A 21366-nucleotide genomic window follows, 5' to 3' on the forward strand; every position below is an offset into this window, starting at 1 on the left:
ATGGCCAGGCAAGGAATCCAGATACATCTGCAGAGACTGTACGACTTGGGCATTCTCCGACGAATCCGATCTGCTTGGAACACCCCTTTGTTGCCCGTAAAGAAACCTGGATCTGATGATTATCGACCAGTACAAGACCTACGGAAAGTGAATAGTCAAGTAGAAGATCTAGTAGCCCTCGTGCCAAATTCATATTCAATCTTGGCTCAAGTCTCTCCTGCATCAAAGTGGTACAGTGTCATTGATCTCAAAGATGCCTTCTTCTCCGTCCCGGTGGCGGAGGAATGTCAAAAGATTTTTGCTTTCACATGGGAAGATGCAGATACTGGAGTAAAGCAGCAGTACACATGGACACGGTTGCCTCAAGGGTTTAGGCACTCACCTACGCTGTTCGGTGAGCAACTGGCAAAAGATTTAAAGATGTATCAAGTAAAGTATGGGCCAGTCATACAATACGTGGATGACCTTCTGTTGTTTCGAGAGACGTACCTCGAATGTGCGGTATCCACTCTTCAGCTGCTAAAGACGTTGTACTCAAAAGGGTATCGTGCAAGTAAAAAGAAAGCGCAAATCTGTGAATTGGAAGTAGAGTATTTAGGCTTCCAAATACGTGGAGGAACCCGTTGTCTGGGAGTTTCTCGCACCAGTTCTATAAGAGATCAACCTGTACCCACTTGCAAGAAAGAGCTCCGAGCGTTCCTTGGAGCTGCAGGATATTGTAGGCTGTGGATTGCTAACTATGCTGTTATGGCCCAACCCCTGTACGACAAGTTGCGGGGTAAGGAATCAGAGTCTCAAACTTTTCAATGGGAAGGACACGAGCTAGCAAGCTTACGTCAATTAAAAGAAGCCTTAATTGAACCACCTGCTTTAGGATTGCCAGATGTAATGAAACCATTCCATCTATTCGTCGATGAAAAGAAAGGAATGGCCATTGGGGTATTGACTCAAACTCTAGAATCATAGGAACGACCTGTTGCATATCTGTCAAAAGGAATGGACAATGTTACAAAAGGATGGCCAGGTTGTCTTCGAAGCATTGCGGCTGCATGCTTACTAATTCCAGAAGCAGTCAAATTAACTTTTGGACAAACCTTGAACGTAACAACTCCTCATACTATCCAAGGACTACTAGAAACTCATGGGCCAAAATGGATGACTAATTCACGTCTTGTAAAGTATCAAGCTCTGTTATGTGAAACTCCTGAAATTCAAATACAAGACAGCAAAAACTTGAACCCGGCCACTCTTATGCCGGCACCTGAACCAGTTGCCCATGATTGTGAAGAAGTCATGACTACAATACATTCCAGTAGACCAGACCTGAGGGATCAACCCTGGCAAGGAGCTTGGACTTTATTCACTGATGGGAGCAGCCAAATCATTCATGAGATACGTTCTGCTGGATATGCTGTTGTATCCGAAGATGAAATCGTTGAGGCTCAACCTCTTCCCCCAGGAACGTCTGCACAAAAAGCTGAACTAATTGCCCTTACTCGAGCTCTGCAGTTGGCAGAAGGACAAACTGTAAATATCTATACAGACTCTAAATATGCCTTCCTTACAATTCAAGTGCATGGAGCATTATAGAGGGAAAACAATTGAACAATGCATCAGAAGTACGTGAATTACTAGACGCAGTTTGGCTGCCTCGCAAGGTGGCTGTAATGCATTGCAAAGCACACACCAGGAAATCAAAACCTATTGTCAAGGAAATCAGAGAGCAGATGAAGCAGCAAAAAGGGGCAACTCGGGAACCCTTCCAAGCAGTATTAATTGCATCGAATCATCAGGCTTCAGGCAGTCCTGGAGCTCATCACCAACGACTGCTTTCGCTCTTAAACTCTGGGCAAAACAAAATACCAAAATTATGACTGCAGTGTACCAGAATAGATTGGTTTTAGATTATCCTCTGGCCCAGGAAGGAGGGTTTGTGGAACATTTAACCTCTCCAATTGTTGTTTACAGGTAGATGACCAAAACAAGGTTATCCAAGACATCACTGATCGCATGGTCAAGATGGCACACGTCCCTGTCCAGCAGTGGAATAGTGCTTGGGACTGGACCAATGGATTCCGTGGTTGGTTTTCCATGATCGGTGGATTTAAGAGCTTGTTTGTTATCCCAGCCAGTTTAATTCTGTTTTGTCTTTTAGGACCCTGAATTATTCCTTTCTTGCTCAAACCGCCTTCGTCGGGTGATGAAGGACATTGCTGAACGCAAAACAGCCACGCAGCTTCTGTCACTGTACATGTATTCCTCTGAGCCTATAGAACCTGTTTAACCATCCTCATGTTTTATCCTGGGCCATCTTCCCATACATGACAAGTTCGGGCTACAAAGGGGGGTGGAGCCAATAGGGCCCATCCGTCTCAAACCCGTGAAGAAACCATTGGACTGTTTGGGAAATTAGGGCCCCCTGAGAACTCAAATTGCTAATTTTTCTTGTTTCTGTTTCTTTCAGCTCCACAGTTGTGTTGTGATGGTGTGATACTTTTCATAAAGAATGATAAGTATCAAAGGGGGGAATGAAGGGGTCTGAACGCTTCAACCTGACAAAGGACTTCATGTACCAGAATTCCCTGCTTCATGACGGGTTTACTTACAGTCTGCAATACAGCTGTAATTAGGACATTGAGAAACTCTCTGTCAGCACATTGCACATTTTCATTTTTTTGGCTTCGCTGTTCTTATTCTCTGATAAGCTTTCACTGCTGTAACCTAGATTAGAACAATGGATGTATTATGTGATGGGCTGTATTACTGCAGACTCGCGAATTCCTTTCCAGAACTGCAAGTCCCAGCAGCCTCTCCTGCAGAACATGGGAGAAGTTTCACAAAAGTTCCAGGGTGTCTAGGGAGGGGGTCAGTAGCCCCTTCAGCCGGAATATGCTTGCTCAGCAATGCTTAGAACGCATGTGTAAAAGATAAGAACTGTAAAGTGCATAAGAGTCTGCTCCTGAAGGGGAGGGGCATGCAGTTGTACTGAGCTTTTGTCTTAGCTGCATCTTGCTGGCAATAAAAGTCTATCTTTACGGATCAGTTGTCTGGACCTCCTTACTGACTAAAAAGAGACGGTTACATTAGGGGCCCATATACTAAAGGTTTTCTCCCATTTATATCTATGAGAAACATTCTCAGTACACAGAGCCCTTAATCTCCGTGCTCCTAATATTCCAGCTCTGAAATCTAACACGTCTGTCAATGAATCTCACTCCTAATATGCAACACTCTGTTTCTACATTCTCACACCTAGCCCTTTCATAACAACTCATTCCTGACTTATATTCAGGGCTGGCAAGGGGGGGGGGTGGAGACTATGGAAATAGTCTGGTGCCCTCACTCCACGAGGAAACCTATAGGCCTGCCCAGAGATGAAAGAAGCAGAGACCAGTCCCTCCTGGGCAGGCCTAACAACCAGCAGAGATCATCAGGTGGCAGCAATAAGAAAGAAAATCAGTGCAGAGCCTGTGAGCCAGCTTTCATATGCACGGACCGTGCGGTGACTTCATCCTCTCCTCCTGCACATGTTTCCTGTTATCGGACAACCTGTATGCATGCTGGCTGCATGCACCCTGGCTCATAGGCCCCATGCTGAATTTCCCTCCAGTTCCTATAGCCTGAAGGTTTCTGCCACGCATAGGACCAGCCAATCAGGGATAGTTTTACTTATGGGCAAAAGAGGGGGGGAGGGGTGTCCCGTGCATGTCCACATAGAGCTCTGCCCTGATAACTATTGGCCACTGCCTAATCTAGGGAGGCCCTCTTCTTCCTGTCATTCAATGACAAGGGAGGAGATGATTCCGTAGGGAGATACTGAAGAATAGACATTGTTATCCCAGCACCTCCTCTTGTTTCCTCATTCCATCTTGTCTGCATGGAATAGGAGGGGAGGAGTGAATAGCAGAGAAAAGACGAAATTAGTTTTTGTCTGCATATTTCTGTTTCTAATTTTTGGTCATTTATTCTGTATTTGGTGACGATCTGTGTTCAGCAATGTGTGATTAAGGAGAGGTATTTTGTGAGAATGTACGTTATCTGTAGGGATCTGTAACAGTCTAGCTTGTTCCATTTTCCCAAAAGGGGGTGTGAGGGTATGTTGAAGCTCAGTGGAATATGTGCATTGTTGCATTTTTACATAATGTTGTTGCTGTTTGAGTTCTGAGAATTAGTACTGTTTTGGTATGACAGATATGCTATAAGCATTGTGACATTTTTGCAGGGTTTTGAGTGGGGAGAAGGTAGGAGAGAGAAGAGCCAGAAAGGGGCCATGGGGAGAGGGTAAGAGTGAGATAAACCAGGAGGAGCAATAGGAGTTGTAAGGGAAACCTCCTAATTCTGCTCTGCCCACATTGTTGGGAGAGTTTCTGTTAATGAAGAGTATAAATGAAATCTAAATTTACAGAACTGGAGGTGCAGTGTTTATACTGGGGGTTCTGTCCCATCCTGTATAGATCCCAGACTTCAAGGGTGTTATCTGACCTTCCTGGAAATGGGAGTGGGGTAGGGAATGATGGGAAATAACTAAATTCAATGCTGAGGGAAAAGGTTAGAGGAGTTGAGTAAGAATCTTGCTACACTGCGGGAAGAAATCCCAGAAGAGGCTGTGGATGGTAGTGCGAGTAAAACTGATATTTTTCAAGGAGAGGGGAGGGGGGGAGGGGGGAGGACATGCCAATTTCAGTTTTTCACACACAGCACCAGTTATTTTATTTATTTATGTATATTTCACATTTCAGCCACTCTAAAGTGAGATTAAATTCAGGCACTGTAGGCACTGGGCTGTCCCCAGAGTGCTCCCAAGCTAAGTCTGTACCTGAGGCAATGGAAGGCGAAGTGTCTTTGCTCAAGGTCACAAGGAGCAGCAGTTACCACAGAGCCGGCCCTGCTAGTCAACATTTCTGACACAAAGACTGGCAGTTAGGCTCCCGTTTGCTGTGCTATGTTAATAAGGGTTGATGTAGTCTATCACATGATGTTAAGTCAGATTTCAATGCAGGTGTCCAAACTGAAAGGCGAGTGCATCATCAGAAATAGAAGTCTCACCAGTTTCAGTAAGAGGAGAGCATCCGGGGCTTACCTTTCTGAGAATAACCATCCTGCTTTGGGACCCTTCATGCAGCCTGCAGGCAGAAGAGGACATCGTTAGCCTGAAGTGTGTCTCGGTACAGGAGCAAACACAAGCACTCCACTAAAAGAAAGGGCGTGGCTAAAACATTAAAAATAACAGTACAAAAAACTCCTATTATAGCTTACTTCGAATATATAAACAAGAAGTGAATACGGCAAAGAAAGGTTTCTATGCAATTAAGATTTCGTTAGCAAAAAATAACCCAGCTATATTATTTAATATTGTCAAAACATTAATCACACCAATTCAAAATAAAAATCAAAATATAGACAATATAACTTGTAATCAAATTGAAATGTATTTTTGTAGTAAAGTAGAAAAAATAACTTTAGAATTCTGACATTTACCATTTCCAAACTATAAAGACCAAACACCTATAAATACGTGGTCATCCTTCTCAAAAGTTACAAATGATGTAGTGAAACAAATTATAGGGAAACAAAAAATTTCTAACTCGCCCTTGAATCCCTGTCCTGGGTTAATCTTTAAACATATAGCAGAAACCTATCCAGACCACATCGGCAAAATAATAAATCAATCTCTGGAGACAGGTATATTCCCAGAATGTTTAAAGCAAACATCTATACTCCCTATTCAAAAAAATCAATCAACTTCTTTTTCAGAATTCTCCAACCTCCGACCAATAGCTTCATTAACTTCATTATCAAAAATGAAGAAACTGGCAATTACCCATACACTAAGAAGATCCCATGCCACTGATGCAATTAATAGCAGGCTATTCCCTAAGTAAATTTGATTAATAGCCATTAATGGACTTCTCCTCCAAGAACTTATTCAAACCTTTTTTGAACCCAGCTCCACTAACTGCACTAACCACATCCTCTGGCAACAAATTCCAGAGCTTTATTGTGCGTTGAGTGAAATAGAATTTTCTCCGATTAGTCTTAAATGTGCCACTTGCTAACTTCATGGAATGCCCCCTAGTCCATTATTCAAAAGTGTAAATAACCGAGTCACATCTACTCATTCAAGACCTCTCATGATCTTAAAGACCTCTATCATATCCCCCCTCAGCCGTCTCTTCTCCAAGCTGAACAGCCCTAGCCTCTTCAGCCTTTCCTCATAGGGGAGCTGTTCCATCCCCTTTATCATTTTGGTGGCCCTTCTTTGTACCTTCTCCATCGTAACTATATCTTTTTTGAGATGCGGCGACCAGAATTGTACACAGTATTCCAGGTGCAGTCTCACCATGGAGCGATATAGAGGCATTATGACATTTTCCATTTTATTAACCATTCCCTTCCTAATAATTCCTAACATTCTGTTTGCTTTTCTGGCTGCTGCTACACACTGAGCCGACTATTTTAAAGTATTATCCACTATGATGCCTAGATCTTTTTCCTGGGTTGTAGCTCCTAATATGGAACCTAACATCGTATAACTACAGCAAGGGTTATTTTTCCCTGTATGCAGTTCAAATTTACATCAAAACTATACAAAAATGGATGGCACACAGCCGTCTAAAATTAAATGTGAAAAAAAACTGAAATTATCCTATTAGGTTTTGTGGAGAATCCAATCAACAGTCCATCTTCACATATCATGATAGATAATGAACTCATTCCAATCAATAAACAAGCTCGTAATCTAGGAGTCACATTGGACTCTTTCATTATCTTGTCATATTTCCAAAGTGGATAAAAATGCATTCTTTAAATTGCACTTATTAAAATGCCAAAAACCTTTGCTGTATGCGCAAGATTTTCGCTCTGTCCTTCAGTCTTTGATATTTTCAGGCTTAGACTATTGCAATGGCCTATATTTAGGTCTACCAGAAGCAACTATAAAGCCACTGCAGTTAATACAAAACACTGCAGCTCGCGTTCTCAATGGCACACCTTTAAAACAACATATTTCCCCTATTCTATATAATTTACACTGGTTACCCATTAAATATCGGATTTTATACAAGATACTAACCATAATTCACTATTAAACAGTTCTAATTCCATATGGCTCTGTTCTACTTTAAGAATCTACAAACCCTCAAGAGAATTCAGATCTTCCAACAAGAACCTCTTAGATATACCATCTGTAAGACTAGCTAGACTAAATGATACCCGACAGAGAGCTTTTTTGGTCGCAGGACCTATACACTGGAATGCCCTACCAAACTCACTACGCCAGATTTCCAATAGTAAGGATTTTAAAAAGTCGTTAAAAACATATCTTTTTAAAGAAGCATTTAAAAACAAAGAAGAAGAAGCAAGGTATATTTCTTTCTCCTTCTCAGTTGATATAATTATTTTATTTCTGTCTTTCTGTTTTATTAAAATAGATTTATTAAATTCTATAGATATAAAATTGTATTTATATTGATATGCTATTGATTGTATTTTTGCTCTAACTGTATTTTATTTTATTTTATTTCATCAATCTTAGAAAAAAATTATATTTTTATTTTATTCTTGATTTGTTAAGTTAGAATTATTTGTAAACCGTTTTGATCAAATTCCATTTGCTATGACGGTATATAAGAAGTTTTAAATAAATAAATAAATAAATAAATAAATAATAGTTTAATGAAGGAGAATAAAAGCTCTTGATGTATTTTTGTGATATTCTGGAAGTTGTGACGTTTTACTGGACCAAAATCATACAAATAGATGTTGTACTGCATTAGCTCATAGGGTTCCTTCTCTACATGTCTATGCAGCATTTACAGGGAAGGGCGGTTTTATTCTCAAATCAACATATTTTTATATAGTTTATCTTCTTACGTATGTGACTGAAGCCAGCAATCAACAAATGAAAGTTAAGGCGCCTACATTCAAGGAGGGGGAAATTACTAGGGAAAGCTTGTGAGTACACAGTGGGGAGTCTCTCAGGTAGGGGATAGGGAATGCGTATGAGAATGAGAATGAAAGAGAAGTGTTCTGATTTCTGTATATTGAATAGAAAGAGTTAACAGAGAGCTTAGCTGGCAATTGGAAGATTGTCACATGCTTCCTAGAGATACCTTTGCTTTGATTCCATTAGTCTGAGATTAGTTATTCAGGATCCTGAATACTTTCCTCCTCATTTTAGTATAGAAATATTCTATAGTTACATAGTCAGATTATAAGAAGACCAGAGTTCTGTCAGGACCATCCTTCTGACTGCCTAACAGTTCTTTTACATAGCAGCCTGGAGGACGGCAAAAGGCACTGCATCTGTTGCCAGTTCTGTAAGTGAAAAAGTTTCTTTCTGATTCCAAATATGGTGATGGGCTCAGAACTGCTAAGCTGAATTAACACTTTTCCATGTTTTTGTGAGAAACTCTAATATTAATACCTGTGATCGCACAACAGCAGTACTTTTCCCGCAACCCCCTGGAGCACAAAATTGTGATTCTGGAGTCTCCGGTTTCACAGCTCTGTTCCTAAATCTTCCTGTGACCTTCAGCATGCACAAGAGCAAGCATAAGCATTTACCTCACTAAAACAACATAAAAAAATTAAAAGTATAAACAAAGATTATTCTTCGTTCGCACAATTGTGCATTTATGCTGGGTATTTTTTGGTCTGTCTATAACCATTAATTACTTCAGCTTCATTAATGACATCAACATTATTTACAGATTATGCCAGCCTTTTTGGACAGAATTGGAAGAGGCATTCCTGAGTGGATGCCACACCAAAACTGTCAGATATTATCAGTACATTGATGATATCTACATGATTTGGGCTGATAGAGAAGAGAACCTTTAGAATGTTTACAATTCCTTCGGTCAACAAATCACAAACCCCCCTTGCAAAAAATGTTTTGCGCAAATTGTATGATATTAATTACCCCAATCTCGGGTGAAACATTTAATCTAGCGTTGAAAAAATTTTTTTTTGTGTGATCCAAACAATTTTTATGGTGAGAAGAGGAATGTTTCATATATTGGTATCATGAACCCCACCGGGTTATACAGTTATATTATAATCATAAACGGACCTACTCCATCCACATTTATTTAAACATAACATGTAAATTCACCAAGGGGTAGATTTTAAAAAAATGCGCGTTCGCGTACTTTTGTTGGCGCACCAGTCGCAAACAAAAGTACGCTGGATTTTAGTAGATAGCGCGTAGCAGCGCGTATCTGCTAAACTCCAGGATCGGCGCGCGCAAGGCTGCCGATTTTGGGCAGCCGGCGTGCGCCGAGCCGCGCAGCCTGCCTCCATTCCCTCCGAGGCCGCTCCGAAATCGGAGTGGCCTCGAAGGGAACTCTCTTTCGCCCTCCCCTCACCTTCCCCTCCCTTCCTCTACTTAACCCACCCCCCCGGCCCTATCTAAACCCCCCCCATACCTTTGTCCATGGATTTATGCCTCCCGGAGGGAGACGTAAATCCACGCGCACCAGCGGGCCGCTGGCGTGCCGAGACGCGACCCGGGGGCATGGCCACGCCCCCGGACCGCCCCGGGCCGAAACCACGCCCCCTGGGCCTGCCCCCGAAACGCCGCATCCCGCCCCCGAAACGCAGCGTCGATCGGCCCCGCCCCCCGACATGCCCCCGACAAAAAACCCCGGGACTTACGCGAGTCCCGGGGCTCTGCGCGCACCGGAAGGCCTATGGAAAATAGGCGCGCCGGCGTGCAAGGCCCTGCTCGCGTAAATCCACCCGGATTTACGCGAGCAGGGCTTTTAAAATCCGCCCCTAAGTGAACAACTCATTCGTTTTTTTTTTAAATTTTTGCTTGTCTGTAAATTCCATGCTTATGAGAACTTGAACAAATGATATCACAGTCCCGGTATTATATAATATAGCAAAAAAGTTAGACTGAGCTCTATCAATATGTTGGACTTGAATGACCATTCATTCAATCAAATGCTTATGGTACTTTGACAAGCTATATCAACCTATCAGGCATTATGTATTGTTGGAAAAAGGCTTGAAAACAAGCTCAATCAACATCCCGACTTATCTGATATAATGAACCAATAACCGACGCAGCCATGTTTCAAGTCCATCCAGGGACCTTTCATCAGGGAATTTGTACTCGTTGAATCCTCAGTCGATGGGTGTTGAAATCTTGCCTGATGAGTCAAAGTCCAGGCAGGGTCAAGGCAGACGGCAGGCAACAGAGTCAAAGTCCAGGCAGGGTCAAGGCAGGCGGCAGGCAACAGAGTCAAAGTCCAGGCAGGGTCACAAGAACCTTATAGCAAGACAGAGAGCCTGAAGGCCACACACACACACGACAAGGCAGAGGGCCCGAAGGCCACGCACACACATGGCAAGGCAGAGAGCCCGAAGGCCACGCACACACAGCAAGGCAGGAGACCCGAAGGCCACACACACACACACAGCAAGGCAGAAGGCCCGAAGGCCACACACAGCAAGGCAAGGAACAAGGCCCGAAGGCCACACACACACAGTAAGGCAAGGCAAGTGCAGAAGGCCCAAAGGCCACACACACTCAGTAAGGCAAGGCAAGTGCAGAAGGCCCAAAGGCCACACACACTCAGCAAGGCAAGGCAGAAGGCCCGAAGGCCACACACACACATGCAGCAAGGCAAGGCAGAAGGCCCGAAGGCCACACACAGCAAGGCAAGGCAGAAGGCCTGAAGGCCACACACAGCAAGGCAAGGCAGAAGGCCTGAAGGCCACATACAGTAAGGCAAGGCAAGGCAGAAGGCCCAAAGGCCACAAACATACAGCAAGGCAAGGCAGAAGGCCCAAAGGCCACACACAGCGAGGCAAGGCAGAAGACCCGAAGGCCACACACAGCAAGGCAAGGCTAGAGCAGGGAGCCCAACGAGCTCGATGCCGAAGCACTCGAGTCTTGAGTAGGCAGGGCTATAAAGGCACATCCAAGACAGAGCAGATGGATTGGGCCAGCCAGGAGAGCCTGCTCTTGAAGGGCCCCTGGTGGTGAGGCGGTTGCACAGCAGCCATAGCCGTAACAGTACCCCCCTCTCTAGGGCCTCCACCTCCTCCTGGGTCCCAACTCTGCAGGGGGTACTGAGTGATAATAAAGTTAGACCCCTCCTGGGGTGGCATGGTAATTTTCAACCCCTCCTGAGTTGCAGTGGCAGGTTCATTCCCCTCCTGAGGTAGCGAGGTGGGCTCAACCTCTTCCGGAGCAGATGCAGCTATTTCACTCCCCTCCTGGGGAGAAGTGAAGAATTCTACCCCATCCTGGGGCGGCAAAACAGCCTCAAACCCCTCCGGGAGCAACCAGGCAGTCTCAAACCCTCCTGGGGTGATGTGATGAATTCTACCCCTTCCTGGGGCGGCCAAGCAGTCTCAGACCCCTCCCGGGGCGGCAGCTGGGCTGGTTCGGACCCCTCCCGGGGCGGCAGCTGGGCCGGTTCGGACCCCGCTTCAGGCAGCAGGGTAATGGAATCTGTTATGGATGGTTCACCAATAGTGGGAGTACTTGTGATAGAATGAAGGGAGGATAAAGACTGGATGGCTAAGGACTTGGTAAGCAGAGATGGATCCTTGAAGCCTAGATCATGATTCCCTGGTTCTGAAGGGTGGACAGGCAGCTTGTTAAAAGAACAGGCAGCCCTGGAACGTCTTGAGGCACAGTTCGTTAGTCGTGACCAGGCTGCAGCTGAGGGAAGTCGAGCTCTGCTCGGGTTAATTAGCTTTCTCTGCTTTAGGAGAACTTGTTCCTGAAACCCCAGTATGGCAGTCACTGGAGCCTTCTTGTCCAGGTAAGTTTTTGGGCTTTCTAGAAGATAACTTATGCTGTTAGGAGAAATTTTCTGTAGGGTTTCATGAAGTAATGTGCTGTCAATAGTCCTAACCTTCTTAGTTGGGCCAGAAGCAGAATGCAGGGTAGTCGAGTTGACTGTTTTTCCTAATGAAACAGCTGGTCCTAGAGCTGAGCAACAGGGGCAAGGTTTGCCTGGAGGTAATAGGCTTGGGATACACGCACACTTCCACCATCCAGGCTTAGGAGTAGAACAGTTCAAACATTCCTGGTAGACAGAAACATTTCTCTTGTAGCAGTTACTGCAGGTCCAATGTTCCTGATCTGCAGGCTGACAGGCTAGACAGTTCTGGTTGCTTGGGTAATTCAAGGTCTGACAGGAATTGCAGTTATAAAACCTTTGAGATTGAGGCATGCTGTGGTCTGTGGAAAAAAAAGTTGACTCACTGGGTTGACGCAGGGTTCTATCTCTCTCTCTGGAGGGTGGCTTCGGCATACTGTTACGTTTGGGCAGTTATCCGGTGTAGTGAACACCACCTTCGGGAGTGACTCCAGGTGGAGAGAGACAGGGATAGCTGGAAGGTCTCTGATGATGGCTGGGAAGGAATGTGATGTGGCAGGAGTGTATGGAGCTGGGCGATGGCTGTGACATATGGAGCAGAGTACTGGTTGGGAACAAAGTCAAGGTCCAGGCAGGGTCAAGGCAGGCAGCAGGCAAACACAGTCAAAGTTCAGGCAGGGTCACAAGAACCTTATAGCAAGACAGAGAGCCCAAAGGCCACACACACACACGGCAAGGCAGAGGGCCCGAAGGCCACACACACACGGCAAGGCAGAGGGCCCGAAGGCCACGCACACACGGCAAGGCAGAGAGCCCGAAGGCCACGCACACATGGCAAGTCAGGAGACTCGAAGGCCATGCACACACAGCAAGGCAAGAGACTCGAAGGCCACACACACACAGCAAGGCAGGAGACCCGAAGGCCACTCACACACAGCAAGGCAGGAGAACCGAAGGCCACTCACACACAGTAAGGCAGGAGAACCGAAGGCCACTCACACACACACAGTAAGGCAAGGCAAGGCAGAAGGTCCGAAAGCCACACACATGCAGCAAGGCAAGACAAGGCAGAAGGCCCGAAGGCCACACACAGCAAGGCAAGGCAGAAGGCCCGAAGGCCACACACACACACAGTAAGGCAAGGCAAGGCAGAAGGCCCGAAGGCCACACACATGCAGCAAGGCAAGACAAGGCAGAAGGCCCGAAGGCCACACACATGCAGCAAGGCAAGACAAGGCAGAAGGCCCAAAGGCCACACACATGCAGCAAGGCAAGACAAGGCAGAACGCCCGAAGGCCACACACAGCAAGGCAAGGCAGAAGGCCCGAAGGCCACACACACACACACAGTAAGGCAAGGCAAGGCAGAAGGCCCGAAGGCCACACACATGCAGCAAGGCAAGACAAGGCCGAAGGCCACACACAGCAAGGCAAGGCCGAAGGCCCGAAGGCCACACACAGCAAGGCAAGGCCGAAGGCCACACACAGCGAGGCAAGGCAGAACGCCCGAAGGCCACACACAGCAAGGCAAGGCAGAAGGCCCGAAGGCCACACACACAAAGTAAGGCAAGGCAGAACGCCCGAAGGCCACACACAGCAAGGCAAGGCAGAAGGCCCGAAGGCCACACACACAAAGTAAGGCAAGGCAGAAGGCCCGAAGGCCACACACAGCAAGGCAAGGCAGAAGGCCCGAAGGCCACACACACAAAATAAGGCAAGGCAGAAGGCCCGAAGGCCACACACAGCAAGGCAAGGCCAAAGGCCACACACAGCGAGGCAAGGCTAGAGCAGGGAGCCCAACGAGCTCGATGCCGAAGCACTCGAGTCTTGGGTAGGCAGGGCTATAAAGGCACATCCAAGACATAGAGCAGATGGATTGGGCCAGCCAGGAGAGCCTGCTCTTGAAGGACCCCTGGTGGTGAGGCAGTTGCACAGCAGCCATAGCCGTAACAATAACTGTATCACCCGGTGGGGTTCATGATACCAATATATGAAATGTTCCTCTTCTCACCATAAAAACTTTTTGGATCACACAAAAAAATTTTTTTTCAACGCTAGATTAAATGTTTCACCCAAGATTGGAGTAATTAATATCATACAATTTGCGCAAAACATTTTTTTGCAAGGGGGGGTTTGTGATTTGTTGATTGATATATTGTATAAATCCCTTAAATTTGTTGGGTGCCATTTAAAGATTTGGTGTTTTACAATTCCTTCAGTACATTCCATCCCACAGTCCGACTCAGAATGGACGGCCTCATGGAAAGAGTTAACTATAATGTCAGTCAACAATGGACACTTACAAGCATCTATAAACAGTACAGAAAATCAAGGGACAGATACAGCTACCTTCATAGCTCTAGTTTCTGTCCTTCAAACACACAAAAAAAAAAAGTCCATTATATACAACCAAGCTGACCCAAAAGACAGGGATAAACACCTCAAAGCTCTAAGTGAATCGTTCATACAAAAGAGCTATTACCCCCAAATCATCTCCAGTGAAAATACATCCTAGGGAAATCCCACTGAAATACAAGTGTAGCAGGGTTGCTGCAATTTTTAATCCACCTTCAATCACAGCAAATATTTTACCACTTTCCATTCAGCAACAAACATTACATAGGTTGTCCCATGTTAGGTCCTGAGGCTGCTGTCCTTTCCAGATGGTTTAAATCAATAAAGCAATGTACAAAGTGGTTAAGTTTTCTTCATAACCATCGTTCTTTATTTTGGCCTGCAGTTTTACAGTCAACTTTCTCTGGTCCTGGTGTTTACCTCTTTCTCTACCCATTATCATCAGATGTTACAGTCAGTTCAGTCCTTCCCACATAACCTCTGTGGTACCTCAGAAGCTGCAGTCTTCGAGTTAACTTGCAGTTCAGATCTTTCAGTACTCACAGCTCTGTTCTGAGATAGGGATTTCTCCCAGCTGGAGTTTCACAAGGATCTGTGCATAGTCCTTTCCAGGAGCCACTGAGGTGCTCTTCCAGGGAGCACTGCCCTTGATGACATAACATGCAGCCTCTTTGCTCTCACTCTCTCTCTCCCTCTCTCTCTCTTTCATGCTGCACAACTCATACACTGCCTTCAGCATGCTCAGTCCACCCTGAGACAAACCATGATCACTCACTGCATGGGCATAATTGGAATATACCAACTGGTTAGTAAACTAGGGTTGCATAAGAAGAGGAGAACCATGAAGCAGGTGCCAATTTCAGTAACATACAATTTGGAGCTAGAAAATGTAAGAGAAATCTTAAATGACCTACAAACAACCCCTACTATGGGAGGATGAATTACTGAAAGAAATATTCCCTTTCCCCCCAGTTCTACCCTTCCATCAACTACTTAATCTAAAATAAACACTAAGAAGGAATAAGCTTCTAACAGAAATCCATTCAGAAGAAAATGGCACAAAACCTAGCAAGACAGCATGATGAAGCTGTGCCAACATTTATCACAGGACCCAAGACTACCCACATGGGAAAAGCATTCAAAATAAAGGATTCACATTCATTCATGCTACTCAATGAATGATTCAATGCAACAAAAAAAATGTGAAGAAGCTTGCTACATCAGTAAATAAGCCAAAAAATAAGGACAAGAATAAACCTTCACAGACATAAAACATTATAGAGAAGAACACGATACCTCAGTACGTGAATATTTCTCAAAGGAAGAAAACTCTCAACCTCACAGAGGACTGAAAAGAAATTTCAGGATTGCACAAGATGATCAAAGTGAAATAAATGTAAAAGGACATTGGCTTTCTCACTCACTTTCAGCTATAGGCTTTTTTTTACTGTAATGTTTTATTGTCACCGTCACCTCGGTCAAACACCTCCCCCCGCTTTTTTCCCTTCACTGAGCTGCAATAACATAACCACTGTAAGTCTTAACTGACTCTACTATTTAAGCCCAACATAACTAAACTTTTACGGACCTGATGAAGAGAGCTTAGCTCTTGAAAGCTAGGCACAGCCTTATTAAGTTAGTTCAGTTTGTGGCAGACCCCCCTGGTCTGGCCACTAGGTGTCACTGTCCCTGGATAGAACACACTTTAGATGAAGCCATCCATCTCCCTCAGTCCCTTCCACCTGGAGGGTCTGCTTTGGGTGCTTGAATTAACCCAGCCTTTTCAGGAAGCCTTTGAACAGTAAGGATGTTTAAGTTTTACACTCTGGGGAGGCCTCCCAGCTTCACCCAAATGGAGTTTCATTTAGAAGGGACACCTCCTCGTGCCCTCCCTGCCAGAGGGTCCTTCTCCTACTAATTTTATGGAGAGATAGATTTTTACACCTGATACCCTTTTGGGGCGAAAGGGCTCTCACCAGGGGACTTGTGAACCTACTCTAAACCCTAGCTGGGCAAGCGCCAGTGATGGATCCTGCTGCGAGAGACAGAGAGGGCAGAGGATGTATCCAGTTTAGCTTCTGAAGTATTTTTTGGACTTGAACAGAGTGGGGAGGTTTTTGGATCTTCTCCCCCCCCCCCCCCCCCCCCACCTCTCCACGCACTGGGATTGCAGTGCCGAGAACTAGCCTGATCCCACTCGACTTTTCCCCATGAGAAGTCCCCCCAGAAACAACAAGCAAGGATGGAAGAACAAGATCGGGAGACCCCGACCGGATCTCCACACTATGGGATGGGCTGGGTGTCCGAGGAGGAGATGACCTAAGGTGGGATATTTGCTGTGAAGCTGGGGACCCCCTTCCCGAATAGCCGCTAGGTGAGCTTAGCGCACTACATATCACCATGGGTCTCTACCCAGAGGTCTGAATAAAGGTCACCTACCTACAGAAAGAAATCATTTATGTACCATCAGTCAGATGTAACTTCACTCATGGATAAATGGGACCTACTTTAATGATTACCAATCAGTAAACTTTACTTTAACACCCAGACCCTAGACCCGTCTGATTTAGTAAATTAGTACAGCCTCTCACCTACAGGTCACTCACACACCCTGGGAGCACCATAACATCATCTCTAGGCCACAAGTGAGAGCTTCCCCCCATAAAAAGAATCCCCCCCAGGGATTAAGAGTCAAGCATGGGATGGAATTTGGTAGCTGGAGCAGCCCCTGAAGAGAAATAAATATGTTTGTGTGCCTTGGGGGTTAAAAACCCCGCTAGGGGTTACAAGTAAAACTTAGTTGCAGAATAAGAAGAAATACAGAGGACTGAATATCTCCAGCATTTCTACCATTTATTTGAATTAGCAATTAGGAATTTGCAGAATGGAGGCCAAAGTGAACAGGAGGAGGGAAGGAATCAACCAGGAGGAAAAGAGAGGAACCTTAGAAAGAAAGTGACAAGAGAAATCAAAGGACATGGGATGTGCATTCATTTGTAACAACTTCCCATCAGAATCGAAAATGGCCTTGCACAAAAATATCACAAATATTTCCAGGTATTTTCAATTTTGTTTTTTTAAAAAAGGGGTCTCCCTGAGGCTATCTGATCCCCCATCCCCCACCCAGATGGACTGAGCCAAACCCAGATGGGCCTTTCTGGGCCCCTCTAACCCCGCCCCCTGCAAGAAAATTTCAGGGCCTGGGCCTAATCAGCTGGGATGAGTTGCCTCCCCCCCCCCCCCCCGAACTCCCTAGATACATTTTCCAGGACCGGAGAATTCCATCCCTGGCTCCCACTTACTCCCTTATGTGGGGTCCACATCTGTAAGGTGAAAAAGGCAGGCGCAAGGTCCACTAGTTCCTGCCCAGCCTGCTAGAGATTTTAAAATGGCACTGGCAGCTCTGGCAAAGGCATTGAAGTGTCCTCACTTCGGCGCCTATGTCAGGTGCAGCCAGTGCCATCCCTGCCCTTTTCACCTTGCAGATGTGGACCTCACAGAATGGGGGTAAGTTGGGGCTGTGGTGGCAGGTGCCCGGCCCTAGCAATTGTTTCTGGGAAAAGGAAGCTGCCCCTGCAGGCCAAGGCTGGACCCAGCTCAGCCTAGCCAGGTAGGCCCTGGTCCTGTAATTTTCTTGCAGGGGTGGGAAGGGAATTGCAGGGGCTTGAGAAGGCTCCAACTGGGTTCAGCTCAGTCCAGCCGGGTAGGCCCAGGTATGTAGCTGTGTTGGGAGATGGGAGTAGGAGGGATGTTGAAGGGTCTTGGTATGTGGGAGCACTTTGGGTCACTTCTGAAGGCTGCTGGAAATTTTAAAATGCTGACACCATTGAAATCTCTGGCAGTCTCCGGAAGCAGTAGGTCCTGGTCCCACAATTTTCCTGCAGGGGCAGAAGGGGGAGTTGGCGGGGACCAGGGAGATCGCAGATGGGCCCAAGTAGATAAGCCCAAGCCCTGTGGCTGACTTGGGGCGCAGGAGGGGGATTGGAGGGCCTTGGAGACACCCATTTTGGTTTGTTTGGGTTTTTGGGGGGAAACAAACCAAACCGAAAAAAATTAATTAAATGAATGGAGACACAAAACCCCTTCCCCCGAAATGAAAAATTTGGTCCTGCACGTCCCTACAAAGGGAAAAGTGCATGACAGACAAAAAGAAATATGTTGTATCCTGTTACCAGACCAGAAACATAATATAACCGGGGGCAATACTGAAGATCATCAGAACCCTGGAACAGTCTCATTTATTTCTCTTCTTGGCTTTGCACATCTTTTCTTGTAGCAGTCCACGCATTACTTTAACCACACTTGTACAGATTGTCAGGCCAATATGGTTTCTTAAATGTGAATCCGAGAGAAAGGTGCTACATGGTAAAAGAACAGCGAGGGAGAGAGAGAGAAACAGACAGAAAAGTGGACTAACACGGCAATCAAACTAATTTATCCAGAAAAAGTACAAGTAGGGCTTCTCATCTTAGGTATTTATAAATTGTAACATTAGGTGATTATTTTCCAGCTGATTAGGGGTTCTTTGAGAGGGTTAAGAAATCAGTGTTTATCCGTGTTTTCATGGCACAGGCACTATTGCTGAGTACCTTTTCCAGTTGAATTAACTACATACATTTGTGCGCAGAAAAGTCACAAAAACAAGAGTGGAGGATCCAAGGCATGCAAGGGGGAGGGGTGAGAGAGTACTAGGGAAAGTGGTATTTATCTGGTGTTTATCCAATAAAACGCCCATTTCTTTTCCTTTTTTTGCATTGGGGTGTTTTATTGATTAAAACCTAACATCAGAAGCCCTAAGCATAAGCTATAGGAAAGAAAAGGAACAATTACTCCCAGACAGCGCAGGCTTTTGGAACAGATCTGTCACAAAGCCAATCTCTTGTTTACTTTCTGCCATGGACATTTTTAGCACTTAATATGTATCCATGTCTCATTTTAATTATTTAAACTTCATAACCCTTTAAGTGTGCACCGACTAGAAGAGAGACCATGGAGGGGGGATAATGTCTCATGATCTCAGGGTAGCAAAACACTGTGATAAGGCAATGGCCAGAGCCAGTAGAAGGCTAGGGTGCATATAGGGAGACATAGCCAATGGAATAAAGGAGGAACTAACTGCTCTTTACATATCTTTGGTGAGGCCACGCCTACACGCCTACAGTACTGTGGCTTCAAAAGGGGCATAGAGAGACTAGAGAAGACGGTCCAGAGAAAGGCAACCAAAATGGTGCAGGGTCTGCACCAAAAGCCCTATGGGATGAGACTGAAGAATCTCAATATGAACAGCCTAGAAGAAAAGGGAGCCCAGGGGCAAGGGGGAATATAATACAGATATTTAATTAACTGAATGGAATTAACGCACAAGAAGCCAACTTTTTTCAATAGAAAGGAAATTGAAAAATTAGGGGCTGTGAAGGAATATCCCTGAAAACCCTCCTGGCATCTAGCCTGGCCCACCTTAAAAGCTAGAGACAAAGGTAATTCAGAGGGCAAATTCCCCGAGAGCAGTAATAAGAGTTTGGGCCCAGCTGGGAACAGACAGGCCCTGGGTCTCCAGGAGAAGGCAGTTCCTGGTTTATGGTTTCTTTATTTATAACCCACTTAAAATGCCTGAGCGGCTTACATAAAGGACATTCACAAATAAAAGTTCAGTATACAAAAACATTGCTAAAATCGACTAATAAAAACATGACAAAATTACTTAAGAACTCATACAAGCATTCCTAATGAGCACTTAAAGATGTCCAAAACTTTACAATTCTAAAAGAACATACCTGTAATACAGAATAAAAATATTAAAACAGCAGACGAGAAAGCTTAAAATACGTTTCCTGAAACAGGAAAGTTTTAAGCTGAATTTTGAACATTTTCAAACATGTGATAAACCGTAAAGCCTCAGGTAACATATTCCATACATTAGGCACAGCAACTGAAAAAGAAGGTGAATACTGAAGGTAAAGAATGAATGTGAATACTGAAAGTAAATGCCGAGGGTAAATGTAGCTGAAGGTAAGCCATGTTGTAAATAAAGTTATATAAGAAGAGTTAGAGTCCTGCATGTGCCAGTCCTCTGGGGAGTTACAGACTGCTTGTGTGCTATCTTACAGGGTCACGATGTGAAGCTCCAAGGGAACAGACTCAGAAACAATGTCAAGAAGTGTTACAATTTTTTATGAAAAGGGTGGTGGATGCTTGGAATGCCCTTCTGGAGGAGGTTGTAGAGGCAAAAACAATAATGGAATTTAAAAAAAAAACAAAAAACCAGTGGGATAAACAGAGAGGATCCCTAGAGTCAGAGGATGATAACGAAGGGCTGGGAAACCTATACGGAGTGGCAGTTCAGCCCGTTTACAGCAGTAGTATGACTGCTTTGTGCTTCTAGGAATTAACTGGGGTAAACAAAGTGGCAGCTATAACCCTATGCGGCATTGGGCAGACTGGATAGACTATTTTGGTCTTTATCTGGCAGTCATTTACTATGCACAAAAAAACAGACATTTACTACGTAAGTAAAAACTGAAGTGAGAACATTGAACTGAATCTGTTGCTGAGTGCAGAAGGAGAGACATTAGTATCCGTGAGAAGGTCAGATAAAGGCCGAACGAAACTTACTGTGGGCAACGTGAAGAGGTGTAATGACTGCTACAGCCCGATGCACGTCAGGTCCTGCTCTTGGAGAACGTAGCAGGTGCCCCGGGAAGCTGTAAGCGCACAGAAGGCCTCCCTTCGCATTACCTTGTTGAGAGAGAGTTAGGGCCAGGCTCTCTTCCTGGTGAGAAAATGAGGATGCTGTGCTAAGGAAGACTCTTCTCCTAGGGAAAGGAGGAGGAGGAGGAAGTGAATTTCACATGTGTTCTTTTTATGGCAGGACTTTGCTCTCAGATATTCCATCTCCCTGCCTGCCTCAAACCAAGCATTGCTCAGCGACCAATGTGGTTATTCAACAACAATGTGCAAGGCCTTGAAGTGCCCCCCCCCCCCGCCCTTGTGAACGTCAGCTGCAGACCACTCCTACCTCGACTCTATGCAAAGTTTCCTCAGTCACCGTTCTTTCGTTTTGACAGATGCACAGCATGGTTATACATTTACCATAATCAGGATAAAGATGACTGTAGATCTGTTCTGCCTAAGAGGATTTGCACCTGCTTTGAAGTTCCAACGGCCCTACA

General features: G+C 45.2%; 1 protein-coding gene across 2 annotated transcripts in view; it reads right to left on the reverse strand.

Moving 5' to 3' along the window:
• The window catches only part of MYO7B (myosin VIIB), a 280227-nt gene extending 259188 nt beyond the window's left edge, over positions 1-21039 (reverse strand). The window contains exons 1-3 of one of the 2 annotated variants that reach the window (XM_029615690.1): positions 20810-21039; positions 8426-8569; positions 5081-5123 (exon numbers count right to left, since the gene is read on the reverse strand). In XM_029615690.1, coding sequence (XP_029471550.1) covers positions 5081-5098 — 18 coding nt within the window. In that variant the 5' untranslated portion in view covers positions 5099-5123; positions 8426-8569; positions 20810-21039. The remainder of the gene's footprint in view (positions 1-5080; positions 5124-8425; positions 8570-20809) is intronic. The other variant, XM_029615689.1, reaches the window with a different exon arrangement.
• Positions 21040-21366: the final 327 nt, after the last annotated feature.

The sequence above is a fragment of the Rhinatrema bivittatum genome, chromosome 9 (assembly GCF_901001135.1).
Source record: "Rhinatrema bivittatum chromosome 9, aRhiBiv1.1, whole genome shotgun sequence".
Classification (NCBI taxonomy): Eukaryota; Metazoa; Chordata; class Amphibia; order Gymnophiona; family Rhinatrematidae; genus Rhinatrema; species Rhinatrema bivittatum.